This window comes from Dunckerocampus dactyliophorus, chromosome 18 (assembly GCF_027744805.1).
Source record: "Dunckerocampus dactyliophorus isolate RoL2022-P2 chromosome 18, RoL_Ddac_1.1, whole genome shotgun sequence".
Classification (NCBI taxonomy): Eukaryota; Metazoa; Chordata; class Actinopteri; order Syngnathiformes; family Syngnathidae; genus Dunckerocampus; species Dunckerocampus dactyliophorus.
Window position 1 is genome coordinate 16082807 of NC_072836.1, and position 13756 is coordinate 16096562.

The 13756-nt window shown below is 41.1% G+C and overlaps 2 protein-coding genes across 8 annotated transcripts in view; both read right to left on the reverse strand.

Annotated features, from left to right (window-relative positions):
- Positions 1–862: 862 nt before the first annotated feature.
- LOC129170772 (cysteine protease atg4da-like) lies at positions 863–8033 on the reverse strand. Of its 3 annotated transcripts, none has more exons than XM_054758748.1 (12): positions 7606–8033; positions 7130–7190; positions 6780–7023; positions 6614–6697; positions 6354–6527; positions 4089–4389; positions 3926–3990; positions 3650–3795; positions 3106–3184; positions 2943–3019; positions 1529–1648; positions 863–1447 (listed from the first exon to the last, which is right to left on the reverse strand). In XM_054758748.1, exons 3-12 carry the CDS (start codon positions 6964–6966, stop codon positions 1277–1279), a joined length of 1404 nt encoding a protein of 467 aa, XP_054614723.1. In that variant the 5' UTR covers positions 6967–7023; positions 7130–7190; positions 7606–8033; the 3' UTR covers positions 863–1276. The 3 variants fall into 3 exon arrangements, with proteins under 3 accessions (XP_054614723.1, XP_054614722.1, XP_054614724.1); XM_054758747.1 differs by having other exon boundaries at positions 7130–7161; positions 7606–8032; XM_054758749.1 differs by lacking the exon at positions 7130–7190.
- Positions 8034–9592: 1559 nt separating this feature from the next.
- LOC129170771 (microtubule-associated serine/threonine-protein kinase 1-like) overlaps positions 9593–13756 on the reverse strand; it is a 48874-nt gene continuing 44710 nt past the window's right edge. For all 5 annotated transcript variants that reach the window (XM_054758742.1, XM_054758741.1, XM_054758743.1 and 2 more), the window contains one exon: positions 9593–13751. In XM_054758742.1, the coding sequence (XP_054614717.1) occupies positions 12211–13751 (1541 nt within the window). In that variant the 3' untranslated portion in view covers positions 9593–12210. The remainder of the gene's footprint in view (positions 13752–13756) is intronic.

A 13756-nucleotide genomic window follows, 5' to 3' on the forward strand; every position in this document is an offset into this window, starting at 1 on the left:
AACGATGTTGTGATTTTTAGCACCGTGGATGGGGAGGCTGGGGAGTGTGATCCCCCATTGGAACACTCATATACAGTATACTGTATATACAGTGTATAAAAACAACAAAAATGTGTATATATACAGTATAAATTTATATATATATATATATATATATATACACACATCGTTTTTTTTACTTTTTAGTTTTTTAATAAATGTTAACTGTCAAAATTTCCCCGCATCCTTTGTCTTTTCAGTATCGAAAACGTTTGAAGATACGTTACCGTCCTCCGTATCGAAACTATCGATATTTGGATCCATCTGCCGTCAGTTACGACAGCGACGAATACGCTGGTGGAAGCCGGAAAGGGGGGATGGTTGCTGGGAAGCCGAGTTTGGCTTCTGCTCTTGGAGCAGCGGCGGCCAGGGGTGCCCCCTCCCCCCCACTGGCTATCTAGACATTTCAGGTATCAACTTATTGCCACCCCAACGAAAAACTTCCGGTTCCGCCACTGTCTTGGAGAAACCTTGTTCTTCAACAAATCATCTGATTCTAGTAAAATACGTGTCACAAAACGGTAACATAAATCGACAAAAAAAACCCTCATTTGTAGCCTGTTCTTTCCTAGATACTACATCACAAGTACATTTGAATGTATTACTTATAAATCATGCTCACATTAATATCAATGCCTTTATCTATTATCCTTTCAATTATATTTTTTGTGTGAACTTTTCCTTTCACATGAATTTTAAAAAAGCAAGACAATGTGTACAGGACTGCAGGTAGAGCCTTGTTTAGTCAAGAGTCATAACAATAATATAAATATAATATATATAAAAATAATAGTAATATAAATAACACAGCACAACACAGACATAGTTTTTACATTGTTTATTTATTCTGATGAAATACAATCAGAATGTGTTGGACACTGAGAGTTACTGTTTTTCCTGAGTCACATTTGAGGACACTGTGCTTTACATCCCTGGTAACTTAAATGCACGTCACATGCTGGTTAGAAGCACTTTTCTAATCCGCGCAAAGACCGCATATGAAGTCACATGTCCTCAAACAGCAAAAGGCTGCATTTGTCACAGTCACACTTACAGATTGTATGGATCTATCCTTCACGAGTGCTTCTGCTCGCTGTAGGTTTTGGAAATTAGAAAAATATACCAAGCTTCACCAGTGTAAAATAAACAGCAGTAAAAACGATGTGTGGCGTCACTGATCTAACGCTCATCATCCGTGACCTCTAAGTACCCTATCAGGCCATATCTAATGGGGGGCTCACAACAGAACAAACTCATCCATGCTGTTGCAAGTGTTGACTCTCCTTCGCTCATTTTTCCTCTTGATATAAGTGAGGTTGTTGGTGGGGGTATTGCTCTCCCCCTCCTCTTGACTGTGACCTTCTGAAAAAATAAACATGGGGTACATCTCTGCAGCTGTGGAGACCGCCTGAGGGGGAAGACAGTAAAAAAATTAAATAATAATCATAATTACATCTCCACAACATTTTGCTAATTTGATGTTGCCTACCTCATCAACAACTATGCACAGCATTTCAAAGTCCTTTTGGCCTTTCGCATAGAATCCTATGGTGCAGCTGGGATCCATGCGAGAGAAAGGCATTTTCCTCGGATAGTTACAGTGAAATGACTGCAACGTGAGGAGATGAGATTGAAAAATGTAACTCAGAAGCTATACACTGCAGTATCGCCCCAGTCTTAGGCCGCCACTATCTGTTTTAATCAGCAGGAGGGAGAATGTTAGCAGGACTACAAAAAAAATACATCACCAGTTTTGTTGAGAGGTGATGCATGGGCAAAGCAGGAACCCATGAAATGCAGATGAACACCTACGTTTTGTGTAGTGTTAAAGGAAAACACACTTTTTTTTGTTCTGAATTCTGCTCATCATCCATAATTGTTTATGTGACACATGAACACATACTTCTTTCCCTTTTCTGTGCGTTCTAAAAAGAGAAAACGAGTTAGCACGAGCCAGCTAACATTGCACGTCATGGGCGGTACCTATTTCGACTATGAAGCCCTCTAAAAAAAAACCTCTAACAACATTTGATCATTTTATATACATGCTGTGATCATGCATTAACAAGTACAATGATGATGATAACATGTATTTTGCCGTATTTCGATGATTTAAAACATTACCGGAACTTCTTTCCTGGGCGCATTGATTTGACAGAGCCCACAGGAGGTGATGCTACTTCCGTCAACAACAGCAGCATAGAAACAGTGCCGACACTTACAATGTCCGCTCTCATCGGGATAGACTTGTGCTCCAGTCCTCAGGTCAAAAATGCTAAGAACAAACGAGCGTCTTGTTTGAGCCTTCGTAGCGAAATTGAGAGCCAGTAGTATCCACTCTTCCGTCTGTCCCGTTGCAGTGGCTTGAGGCGTTGTGAGTGACGCTGAGACGAGCGAGGCGTCGTGTTACTCCGCTAGATTAGCTGCTACAGTAACAATATCGCTGCAGCTTGGTTAATATGCAGGTCAGTTATGTAAATGGAACACTGTTGGCGTTTTTTTGAGGACTTTTTGTTCGGGCTTTAGCGTCAAAATGGGTACCACCCATGACGTGCATTGTTAGCTAGCTCATGCCAACTCGTTTTCTCTGGAACGCACAGAAAAGGGAAAGAAATACGTGTTCATGTTTCACATAGGATTGGAAATGATGGGCGTCAGGTGGAGCGCTTGTGTGTGATGGCGATGCCAAAGAGGAGAACGACTGTACTGCTACGTTTGGCCATGGCTCATGAAACACAAATCTCTGCAGGTGGTATGAATTGGTGTGAATTACGCGCCGCCATACCAGATTGAACCAGCCCTGTCACAGTTCCATATAGTCATTATAGCAATGCTAAAAGAACCTATTTAATGGAGGCCTAAGACAAAGAAACAAAAACAATAACAGTAGTATTTCCCAATACCTCTAAAGGAAAGTTGTCTTTTGTTATATCCACTGTGGGCTGACAGTAATGAGGGTCCAAGTACAACAGATGGTCATCTTCAGAAACACATGATCAGAACAGAGAATAAGTAGAACATTCAAAGGATGCTGATCTCAACTGTTGGATCTAACACATGACATACCTTGGAAACCAACGAAGAAGAGGGAGTGCTTTGGTTTGCCCCCGAAGATACCAATGCAACATTGTAACTTCAAGAGTTTCTACGGGGGGAAAAAATAAGACATTTTTTTGTTTTGTTTTGTGTGTTTAAAGCATATGACGGAGTATTAGGGCCACATTAAAAAATATATATATATACAGTATATATCTGAGATTTCGAGAATAAAGTCGTAAATTTCAGAGAAAAAAAAGTTGTAAGACTATTCTCGTAAATTGATGACTTTATTCTTAAATATTTACAACTTTTTTTCTCGGAAATTTACGACTTCATTCTCGAAATCGCTGATTATACTTTTACATCTACATGTGTGGCTTTACAAAAGCCTTTCCAGTACGTGGACCTCGACGGAAAATGTTTGGACACCAAACATTTTCATAAATGAATGAATAAGCGATTAAACTTTACAAAGAAAATTGTCCCTGAATATTTCGGTTGCGGGTACAATGAATTAATGAAAAAGAAATGCTAATATGAACATCTAGTATGGAAAGCAGGATTGGAATACCTTCACACAGGCGATGTAGGCAGGATTGAGGTCTTGTCCTCCAAGTCGCACAGGCACCAGGAGGATGACAGACTTCCACGGCGCAATAGTTTCAGCTGGGATGCCAGAAGGCGGCCCGCACAGTGCTTTCACATCCTCTTTGTAGACTGAAATGCATGCATGAAAGACACTGATATGCATGAAAAGCCAAACATGGTAAAAGTAAAGTTGTACTTGCAGAGCAGGAGAGAGTGACTACTGTATGTATCGACAAGTTTCCAAAGAAGAATAACTAACTGGTGCAATCTTGGGCAACATAGACGACAAGATTGGGAGGAAGAGTTGATGCTTCAGAAGCTTTCCTGAAACAAAATGACATCAAGCATTTCCGACTGACGACATAAATACTGCATGTAGCTACTGTAGAGCTGAGCTGTACGCAAGGCCGGGAATTACCCACCTAAGGATATGTGCCACGATGGAGGGGCCGTACCAGTCCCCTGCCTTCTTCCCCAACGTTTTGCCTAACTCCACCAGCTGGTGTATCCCAAAGGGAGCCGAGGGGTGATCTGCAAACCATGACACCACCCTCCTGTGTGTGGACTCCATGCGTCTGTCCAAGAGGGAACCCAAGCTCAGTGTTCGACCCCTCTTGCTGAGCCCTTTGGAATTTTGTATACACACTCCAGTGGTTTCAGGGCGGATCTCTGGGAGATCCATGTCGTCTTTGAACACATGGTGGCTAACAGAGCTTGTCAAGCCTGGAATAAACAGAAGACAAGATAAAGAGGAACATACTTTAATCGTCTCCATGTAGTGCAGTTCCCTTTCTGCCATTGGACACACCTTCTCATTCAATGCGTCTTCTTTATTTTCATGACTATTTCCAGATTCTCAAAAACTACGAATGAACGCATGTGCAATGTACTAAACAAAAAAGTGTGAAATAACTCTAAATATGTCTTATGTTATAGACTTAGATTTTATGTCTTATCATTTTTTTTGATAGCGTTGCAAACCCTTGTTGTTCTCTCAACGAGCTCCATGAGGTTTTCACCTGAAATGGTTTTCACGTCACAGGTGTGCCTTGTCAGAGATGCTTAGTGGGATTTCTTGCCTGGTTGCCTGATTTTTTTGCCTAACCCGCTAACACTTGTCCAAACCTTTGGCCTGTGCTGTCCAAATAAACTGATGGGAATGTATCTAGAGCAACTACTCAGACACTCCTGGATTTGTAATGCGTCTTCTGCTTTTCTGCTCCATCGGGATTCTTAAACCACTACCACTATGCATCACCAAGTCCAAATCCTTAAAATTACTTACAGTATTTATGAACTACAGCATTGACAGTAAATCCCTGCCTATTCTCTGATTTACATAAATAAATAAATAATTACTTTTTGAATTGTAACTGCAGCTATGAATCCACCACTCTCTCACAAGTCAATTCACTCAACATTTTCTAACATGAAGATGCCTGTAATTGTTTCTTGATGTGTAAAACGCCATTTGAAATGTGTTTAATAACTGTGAGAGGCAAACTATAGTGTTAAGAGTATAAAAAATTCAGCATTTTTAGGGCTTTTTATGGGTGTGTCCATCTTATTATAATGACAGTTAGTGCCATCTGAAGAATATAGCATTGACTTTGGTTGTCAAGTTATGACTTTTTTTTAATGTATCATTATTATAAAGGTATAAACAACATAAAGAACTGCGACCACATAAATAGACTTTATAGATTTTTAAAATAGCCAAAGAAGTCAGGATACATACTGTACATTGTGCCATATACTTATGTATTTAAGTAAATAGGCTACATTTCGTGTCATAGTTAAACTGGATCAGCTCTTAACACACTTTTTTGGGTGTCGTCATGTACCTGTATGAACAACTAGAACAGGTGTGTTCAAAGTGCAGTTCGGGGGCCATTTGTGGTCCGCGGTTGTTTTTTTTTATTGGCCCGTGCCACATTCTAAAAATATAACTTAACAAGGAACTAAAAAAACAACAACAACAAAAAACAACAGCAAACATGGAAAAATCAGCAGTCATTTTACAAGAATAAAGTCAAAAGAAAAAAATTCCTCCAAAGAGGAAAAAGAAAAGTCGGAATTTTACGAGAATAACGTAATATTCCAAAAACATGCATGTTAGGTTAATTGGTGACTCTAAATTGTCCATAGGTATGACTGTGAGTGTGAATGGTTGTTTGTCTATATGTGCCCTGCGATTGGCTGGCGACCAGTCCAGGGTGTACCCCGCCTGTCGCCCGAAGTCAGCTGGGATAGGCTCCAGCATGCCCCCGCAACCCTAATGAGGAGAAGCGGTATAGAAAATGGATGGATGGATGGAATATTATGGGGAAAGTAAATCATAATATGAGAAAAAAACAAAACAAAAAGTAACATTTTTCAAAAATTAGGTTGGGGAAAAAGTTATAATACAGTATTATAGAAATAAAGTCAAAATGTTATGTGAATAAAGACATAATTACCAGAAGAAAGTAGAAATAGAAAGTAGAAATAGTTGGACAATTTATATATAACTTATTAGAATATCTACTGCATTGCTTTACAAAATATCAAAGTGACCCTCGGATTCTTTCATTTTTTAGTATGTGGCCCTCTGTGAAAAAGATTGCAGGTTGATTCGATTTATTCACTCATTCAATGTAGAGTAAAATCTAAATAACTGACATGGCAGTGAGCTTGTGTGATGTCACCTTGTGGCATAAGATGTAAAAGAAGCCCTCGCGCCAACAACATCTGCCCTGTGCGGAGAAGACAGCCCCAGCCGCTGTCAGTGGTCAGTGAGCAGCCTGGCAGCTGAGGGAAACCTCGTCTGTATGTCAACCACAGAAGAGACGCGAAAGAGTGGTGGAAACGCTCACTCTGACCTGACATGACAATATCACACAACACCATTATCCTGCATAGCAATGAGACATCCTGCTGCATGCTTGAATGGCAGAAGTAATCGCACCTTTATCATTAAGATTATATGAATTTCCCAACATGATCACAGGAGAGGTCTTCCTGAAAGTAGATTTCTGTTTTAAGGACCAGCCTAAAATAAAGAAGAAAAAAAGATCTTAAAGAGACCAAATCTTATCACACAGCAATAAAATCAGATTCCACTGCAGACAGACCATATTTGACACTGTTCCACGCTGAGACCAACTTGGATGTGAGTTTGCTTCTTTCCTCTGTCTCTTCTCTACTCCCTTCCGGGCTCTGAGAACCAGCTGAGGTAGAAGAGACGACGAGCCAGTCGTCCATAAATTCATCTGCAGGGGACGGGAACTCAGAGCAAGTCGAGGAGGCCCTCTGATTCATCACTGGCAGATCTGAGCAAGACGAACCATAAGGGGACACTCCTTATGGCCATAGCAGCTGCGTATGCAAATGAGGAGACATGACATGTGATGGCTTGAAACAAACAAGTTCCTCCTCCTAATCTGATAATGTGAATATTAGCTAAATCAATGTGAATAATTACCTGTGACAGGAAAGAAAGCATGTGACTGCACCCTGTGACTCAAGGAATTTCAGATATTTAGCTACAGTAGAGAAGGAGACATTCTTTCCCATATTTGTATCATCGCATCATGTCATTTTGGAAAAAGTATTCCAAGTACTATAAGATGCACCATAAAAAACAAATAAATGCATACAAAATACGAACATTAATTTGCTATATCAAATAGATGGCGTACCTATTATCACGTGACGTACTCAACACTCAACCGCCAAACCTCATAAAATAAATTGAAATAAATCATTAAAAAAAACAACCTAAAGCGGGAATCGACCAGAAATACGTGGTAATAATGAATATAACGCCTTGTCTGATATGGCACGTCACTGATTTTCATACCTACAGTAACTATCGAACATGTCATTTAGACAAAGTTTACACAAACTCGACTGAAGCATTTCAATAACGCTGCTGGTGAGTGGCAGTATTGTTCTCACCTTCATCGAGAGACTGTCTTCCTATAACCTATAACGACTACATTTGTCCGTGAAATTCACAGCAGAGCAATTTATTATCGTTAACACTACAATACAGTACTCACTACTCAGCGAACCAAGCCATTAGCGTCTACTTCCTTGTTTACGTTGGGAGTGAGTAAACTCGTCTGTGATTGGTCGACAGAGGACCAATGACCTTCTAACCTTCGTCCATCTACGGAAGAGCCAAACAAATTGTATTTATGTGCACTTTTTTTTCCAACATATGCTCATAGTTTTTATGCTCAACATGACTTTATAATTACGTGCGTATCCTATGGCCTGGACAGCAATAAGTAGCACCCCCACATAAATTAATATTTGTTGTGCAATGCTTTTTGTTACAACTCAATATATTATATGAATTACTACCCATAATATACGGTGAAAGCCGGAGCATACAATGGACAGGCTCCCTCTACTCTGCCTCCCTAGCTTAACCCAACCCAACTTGAGACAGACGGCCGCCCCAGAGAGATTTTCCTTGCCTCAATCGCCAAGTTCTTGCCCACGTGGGGTTCAGTTGGTTCTCTGAAATGTGTGGAGTGTGGGTCTCAACCTGCTCCGTATGTAAAATGTCTTGAGATAACTTCTGTTATAAATTGGCGCTCTATAAATAAAACTGACTTGACTTAACTCCAAAAATTAGACCGGTTTTACATAAAAAACAGTAATGTATGTCAATACTGCAGGGCGAGGTGCTGCACTTTTGTACATTTTGTACATCAGGGGTGTACATTTAGGGCCGTATACTGAAAAATTAAAGCATGTGGGCAGCACTCTGATATATATTAATATATGTATGTATATTAAATTTTGTAAAAAGGCTTAGATTTTTTTATCTGTTCAGTTCCTCGTTAGAGAACAGCAAGTTGTGCAAAAAATTACTGAAACATTCAATGGTTGGATATTTGTGGTGTGTGCTTGTTTGTTTTTATTTATATGTAAATCTGTAACTTAAATGCATGAATATCATAATCAGTCTAATTGGTAAAACCCCAAGAAAAACAAGCCAAAAAAAGAATCAATTCCAACTCTTACGTTACACGCAAAAATTTAATGCGAAAACATGTCAGTTCCGTCTACCCCTACACAGCACATGGGATCAAATAAAAAGTCAGAAGCTGATATGAAATTTCAAAAATATGATCAGGTTTCTCACGAAGGAGCAACACAAATCACTCTTTGGCTGCCACGTGACAAGTCCTCCCCAAGATGGCAGTGTAACATAAGCCTAACTGTTTTAAAGGACTGTTCTTTTTCACCACACACGGACAGACATGACTTTGAAAATGTACTAAAGTGGAAGCACAGTTGTCCTTTACAAATAAAACATCCTACACACGTAAGCCCTATCTTGATTCTGAACAGTTCTGAAAGGATGGCGTTTTAATAAAGACGACAGGTAGGGTGGATTGATAAACATTGACAACATGACCACAACTAAAGGACATCATCTGAGTTTTACTTGAATGTCCATGCCCGGAAAGATCTTGATCTTATTTCTTAGATATGTGACACACCGTACAACTATATCCGATTGCTGTTACATAAGGCTACCATCAACTAAATGTGTCCGATTTAGACTGTGGCCAAATCATTCAAAGTAAATTTGCAGAATGTTCTGTAAAATACTTTGCTAACTTGCTTTGTTTTGTGGCAATGCACGCATTCCATTTTTTATATAGCAGAAAAGCCGAGTAAAGGCTGGTCACGGACATTCAAATGTGAGTTTTTATCCTTGCCCCTCGCATCGGGAGACTCTTTTAATCACACGGATAATGAAAACACAACTTCATTATTGTATTCAGATGAATAATGGTCAAAACAGATGACATGCCTTACTTTTTTACCTGTACATTTTCCAGACACAAATATACATTATCTGTAAACAACAACAACAACAAAAAAACGAACACCACAACAGTCTTCCACAATAAATTATGAAATTATAAAAAGCATCATACACTACTAAAAAAAAAAAAAAAAGTTAGGGCTAGTAGGCTTTTATTTGGGATTTCAGGATGAACCTAGAACGCAGTGTAACTTTTACAACTTAAATTGACCTTCTGTAAACTTTGGACAGCACGTATTGACTGAGTATTGACTCATTGATATATTCATTGGTGTGAATTTTATTATCGAGAGAAGCCTCTAAAGGTGCTTTCGAGAAAACATTAAAGATGCTTTATACTTGACTAAATTTACTGTCATTTTAGTTGACTAAAATGTGAAATGTAGTCGACTTAAACTACCATATTTTGTGGACTATAAGTTACACTTTTTTTCATACTTACAGAATAGTCAGTAAGATGTGCTGCGTTTAAGTTAAAAGTGGGATGGTGGGTGGAGGCCGCAATAATTCATTGACGCTGACAAATTAAATGACACAGAGCATAGCAGGAATACTTTCTAATACGCTTCTGCCTGGGAAACTATGTGTCTGTAAGTAATGTGCGATTATAATTATATGCTATCTACGTGGAAGGAGATGTTGTAGCAGTGTTGCTTAATTAGGCCAGTAATTGTGTCTAGCTTGGAGACTGTAGCTGCTGCGTCAGCCACTGACTAACTAAATACACACGTATATGGTTTTCAGTAAATTTTAATTCTTTGCAAATGCAAAAATAAATTTTTAGTGTTAAAATGGGGCTGTTTGAGAAATTTCTACACACCGGGACGTGTCCAGGCGTCATGTCGCATATTAAAAGTGTATTCTGACGTTATTTAAACGTGTTTATTGTATCCATACACTTAAAAATAACTTATTTTAGATTCTGTAGCTCACAGTTGGTGTAAACATTGCCCCTCGCCATGGCTGCCTTCCTCTTGTGAATTAAAGTTGTTAGGAGTGGCGTCATGGCTCCTACAAAAAAGCTCACTCTGTTAAAATTAAAATTGGCTTAGGTAAGGACAAATTAAGTTCACTTGTAAAGGTTACAGTGCATTTTCCATCCATCCCGAAAGCCAAATATCCCAAACTTTTAGTGAGCAGGGTGTGTCTGCCTGAGTAGAAAAACAAATTCAACCAACTTGTTAAGTGCTAGTTCATGATCATTTAGTGTCCTCCTCAACATTTCAACGCACGATGAATTCACATACAACAGCAAATTGCACATGTCAATATGATCAAAAGGGACAACTCGGAAAGCAAAGTAGAGATTTGCTTTGCTTATTGCAGCTACGTCTCTTCTTCCATCTCTACTGGTCAACAGCACAATGTCAACTTAAAGTCGCATCCTTAGCACATTGCATAGTGTCCCTGTGCAAGTTCATCTAATGGTACTTTGTCCCACTGGAATACAGCCCTTTTCACCAATCTGAAACACCGCCTTTCTTTCCTTTGTTAAGTATTTAGGTATCTTGGTCCAGGGGTTTTAGTATGCTAGCATTTTTTAATCTTTTATGTTATGATACATCACTATACTATATCCTAACTGAACTGAAATGAAACTCAACATGGGTTTTGTGTCTACATCACCAACTGACATTCACATCGAAATTGAGGGTAGGACAAAATCTTAACAGTTTGTCTGCTGTGGTGGGTTGCAAAGTTGTTCACAGTGTTTACTACCTTAAGGTCTGTTTTTTTTAATCTGCTCTTTAAATAGCTTCCATTTTCCATGTACGACATGCATTATGTTTTATTTTATACGGGTGGTCTTCGAGTTACGAACGAGTTCCGTTCCTAGACTGTGATTTAACATGAACGTGTACCTAAATTAACTCCTAGGTCACTCACAATGTACACACAACACATAAAATACAGTAACTAAAAAGATAAAATACATTAATTAAATAAAAAATTATAATAATAAAAGAGATCAGCTCCATACTTGTATCACTGTGGTTGTCTTGCAGGTCTTTCAACCTTCTTAAAACATTGTCCCAGGCTAGTCTGGAAGGATAACCTCTTCTTCACCTCCAAGATCTCCAGGTAACAGCGCATGGAATCCATGACCCCTCTAGCACTCATTAGCATTCAATAATCTTTATCCTTAATGTTGGTCACACAGTTGGGACCAAAGGAGTAGCCAATATTGGAGGGTGTGTCTCCTCTCTCAGAGTCTATTGTGATGCCTTTCCTTTTCTTTGGCGCACTACCGCTTGGGAGACATAATGAGAGTCCAAAAACGTAATTAACAAACAATTCTATTCGTACTCAGTGTGGCTGCGCAGGCATGCACTGTATTCTTCACACACTGCATTCTTGTGCTGCGCCTGCCACATATTCTACTCGTGTATAACCAGTTCTCGAGCGAGTCTTGTGTTTACGAATTAAAATTATGTTTTAAATTAATTTATGGGAGGCGTTCGTAACCAGGACGTCAAACATAAACCGAGGACCACCCGTATATCTACAGCACGTTGTGACAAAAACATACACAGGCCTATAATGTACTTACAGTGTGCACACATTTTCTCACAGCAGGTGAAGCATCTTATCTTATTTTGTTTCAAAGCTTCATATGCAGATGGTTTCTCTTGTATGTTTCAACTTGATTCAAAAGGTGTCAAGTTGTGATATGTTGCGTCAGCGCGACAGTAAAAGGAGACGCTTCTGCATCACGAATGATGCTTTGAGCTCCGGTTGTTTCCTTTATCCAACTGGAGAGCACTCCCAGAGGACGTTGTTTGAGCGGCGCGGCGTCCGGCCCCGCTTGAGGCCTCCGCTTTTCCCGCCGAGCTCCCTCGTTTCTCCTCACTTGACTTATAGGTGTCTTTGAGCTTGGAACCGTCTTGCGACCCCGCTTTCATCGGCCCAAGCACCGTTTTGGCAACGCTTGTGAGCTGGGTGACAAAGCTGGCTCTCTCTCCGGGGGACATGGTGCGTGGCTTGCTCGAACAAGGTGAAGATGCATTGGAGGAGGGGGACATGGGGTTTTCTTCCAGGACCTCCAGGTGCGCCCTCTCCTCCTTCACTCCGCGGTAGCTCTTTGACAGCCTCTCTATTTTAGAGCTGGCAACTGGTGCATTTGTTGCTGTATGTATTTCAACTGGGGTTGGAATTGGTGGAGCAGGACCTTTAACTTTTGCCGTCTCGGCTTTCTTATCGCCGCCTCCTTTCTCAACTGCCTCTGTGCCTTTACGAGGTTTGGATGGCTCTGTTGTTGATCTCGTAGCTGCTATGTATTTGGATTTGTCCTCAGCTTTACTTGAAGAAGCGTTTTCCTGCTGCTTCCTGTCATGTAGCTGCACACTCTTTGTAGTAGAGACCTTCTCACAAGGCTTACTCTTAGAGACAGAAGCCTCAGATGTTGGAGTGGTTGCAATTAGAGGTTTAACGCCATGTTTGGGCTTGGTCTCGGTGGTGGAGACGGATACATCTGGAGTCCCTTTTGCGGCTGCAGTACTCTGTAGAACCAGAGACGCTGTTTTACTTGGCGTTTTAGTCTCAGTAGTGGACCCAGTGAGATCAGATGCTGTGGTTTGTGTGTCTTTCTCTGTTACTGGTACTATTGTGTCACGGCTGAGTGGTGATTCCTGCCTTCCCAGCCTTCTAACGGGCTTCAAAGCACTCGTCTCCCCTCCCAGCGGAGGTGAAGGGGAGGACGAGGACGAAGGAGATGGTGGAGCAGGTCCATTCTCCCCCTCCATCTCAAGTAGACTTTGTAGGCTATGCTCACAGTGGAAAGATTCTCTTCTGTAGTCCCCATGCGTCACCTCCAGGCTGTGTTTGCGCAGGCACACCCCACCCGTCAGAGGAGAGGGTGATGAGGACGATGAGGAGGAGGAGGGAAGAACAGGCGCGCCAAGCTTCTCTGCGGACTGCACACGCTGCAGCAGGGGGGACCTGGGCGGCTCGGCACTCTTGGGACGAGGACGGGCAACCGGAGGCGACGAGTGCAGCTTGACGGGAAATGTCTGTGTGGTGTTGGAGCTGCCGACCGTGTGGCCACTCAGAGGCGGCGGGGAAGAGGTAGTGGGGGAGGGGGTGTGGGCTAAAGGTGACAAGGGGATGTTGCCGGCAGATTTGCAGCGAGCAGAGCGGTACTGGCGGTGTAGCTTAGGAGACAAGCCGTGCAGCGAGCTGGGCCTCATGTGGTGGGATGTGGCCGGGGAGTTGGGGGTGCTCGATGCTGGGGAGCTGCTCTGGGAGGAAGTGCCTGGA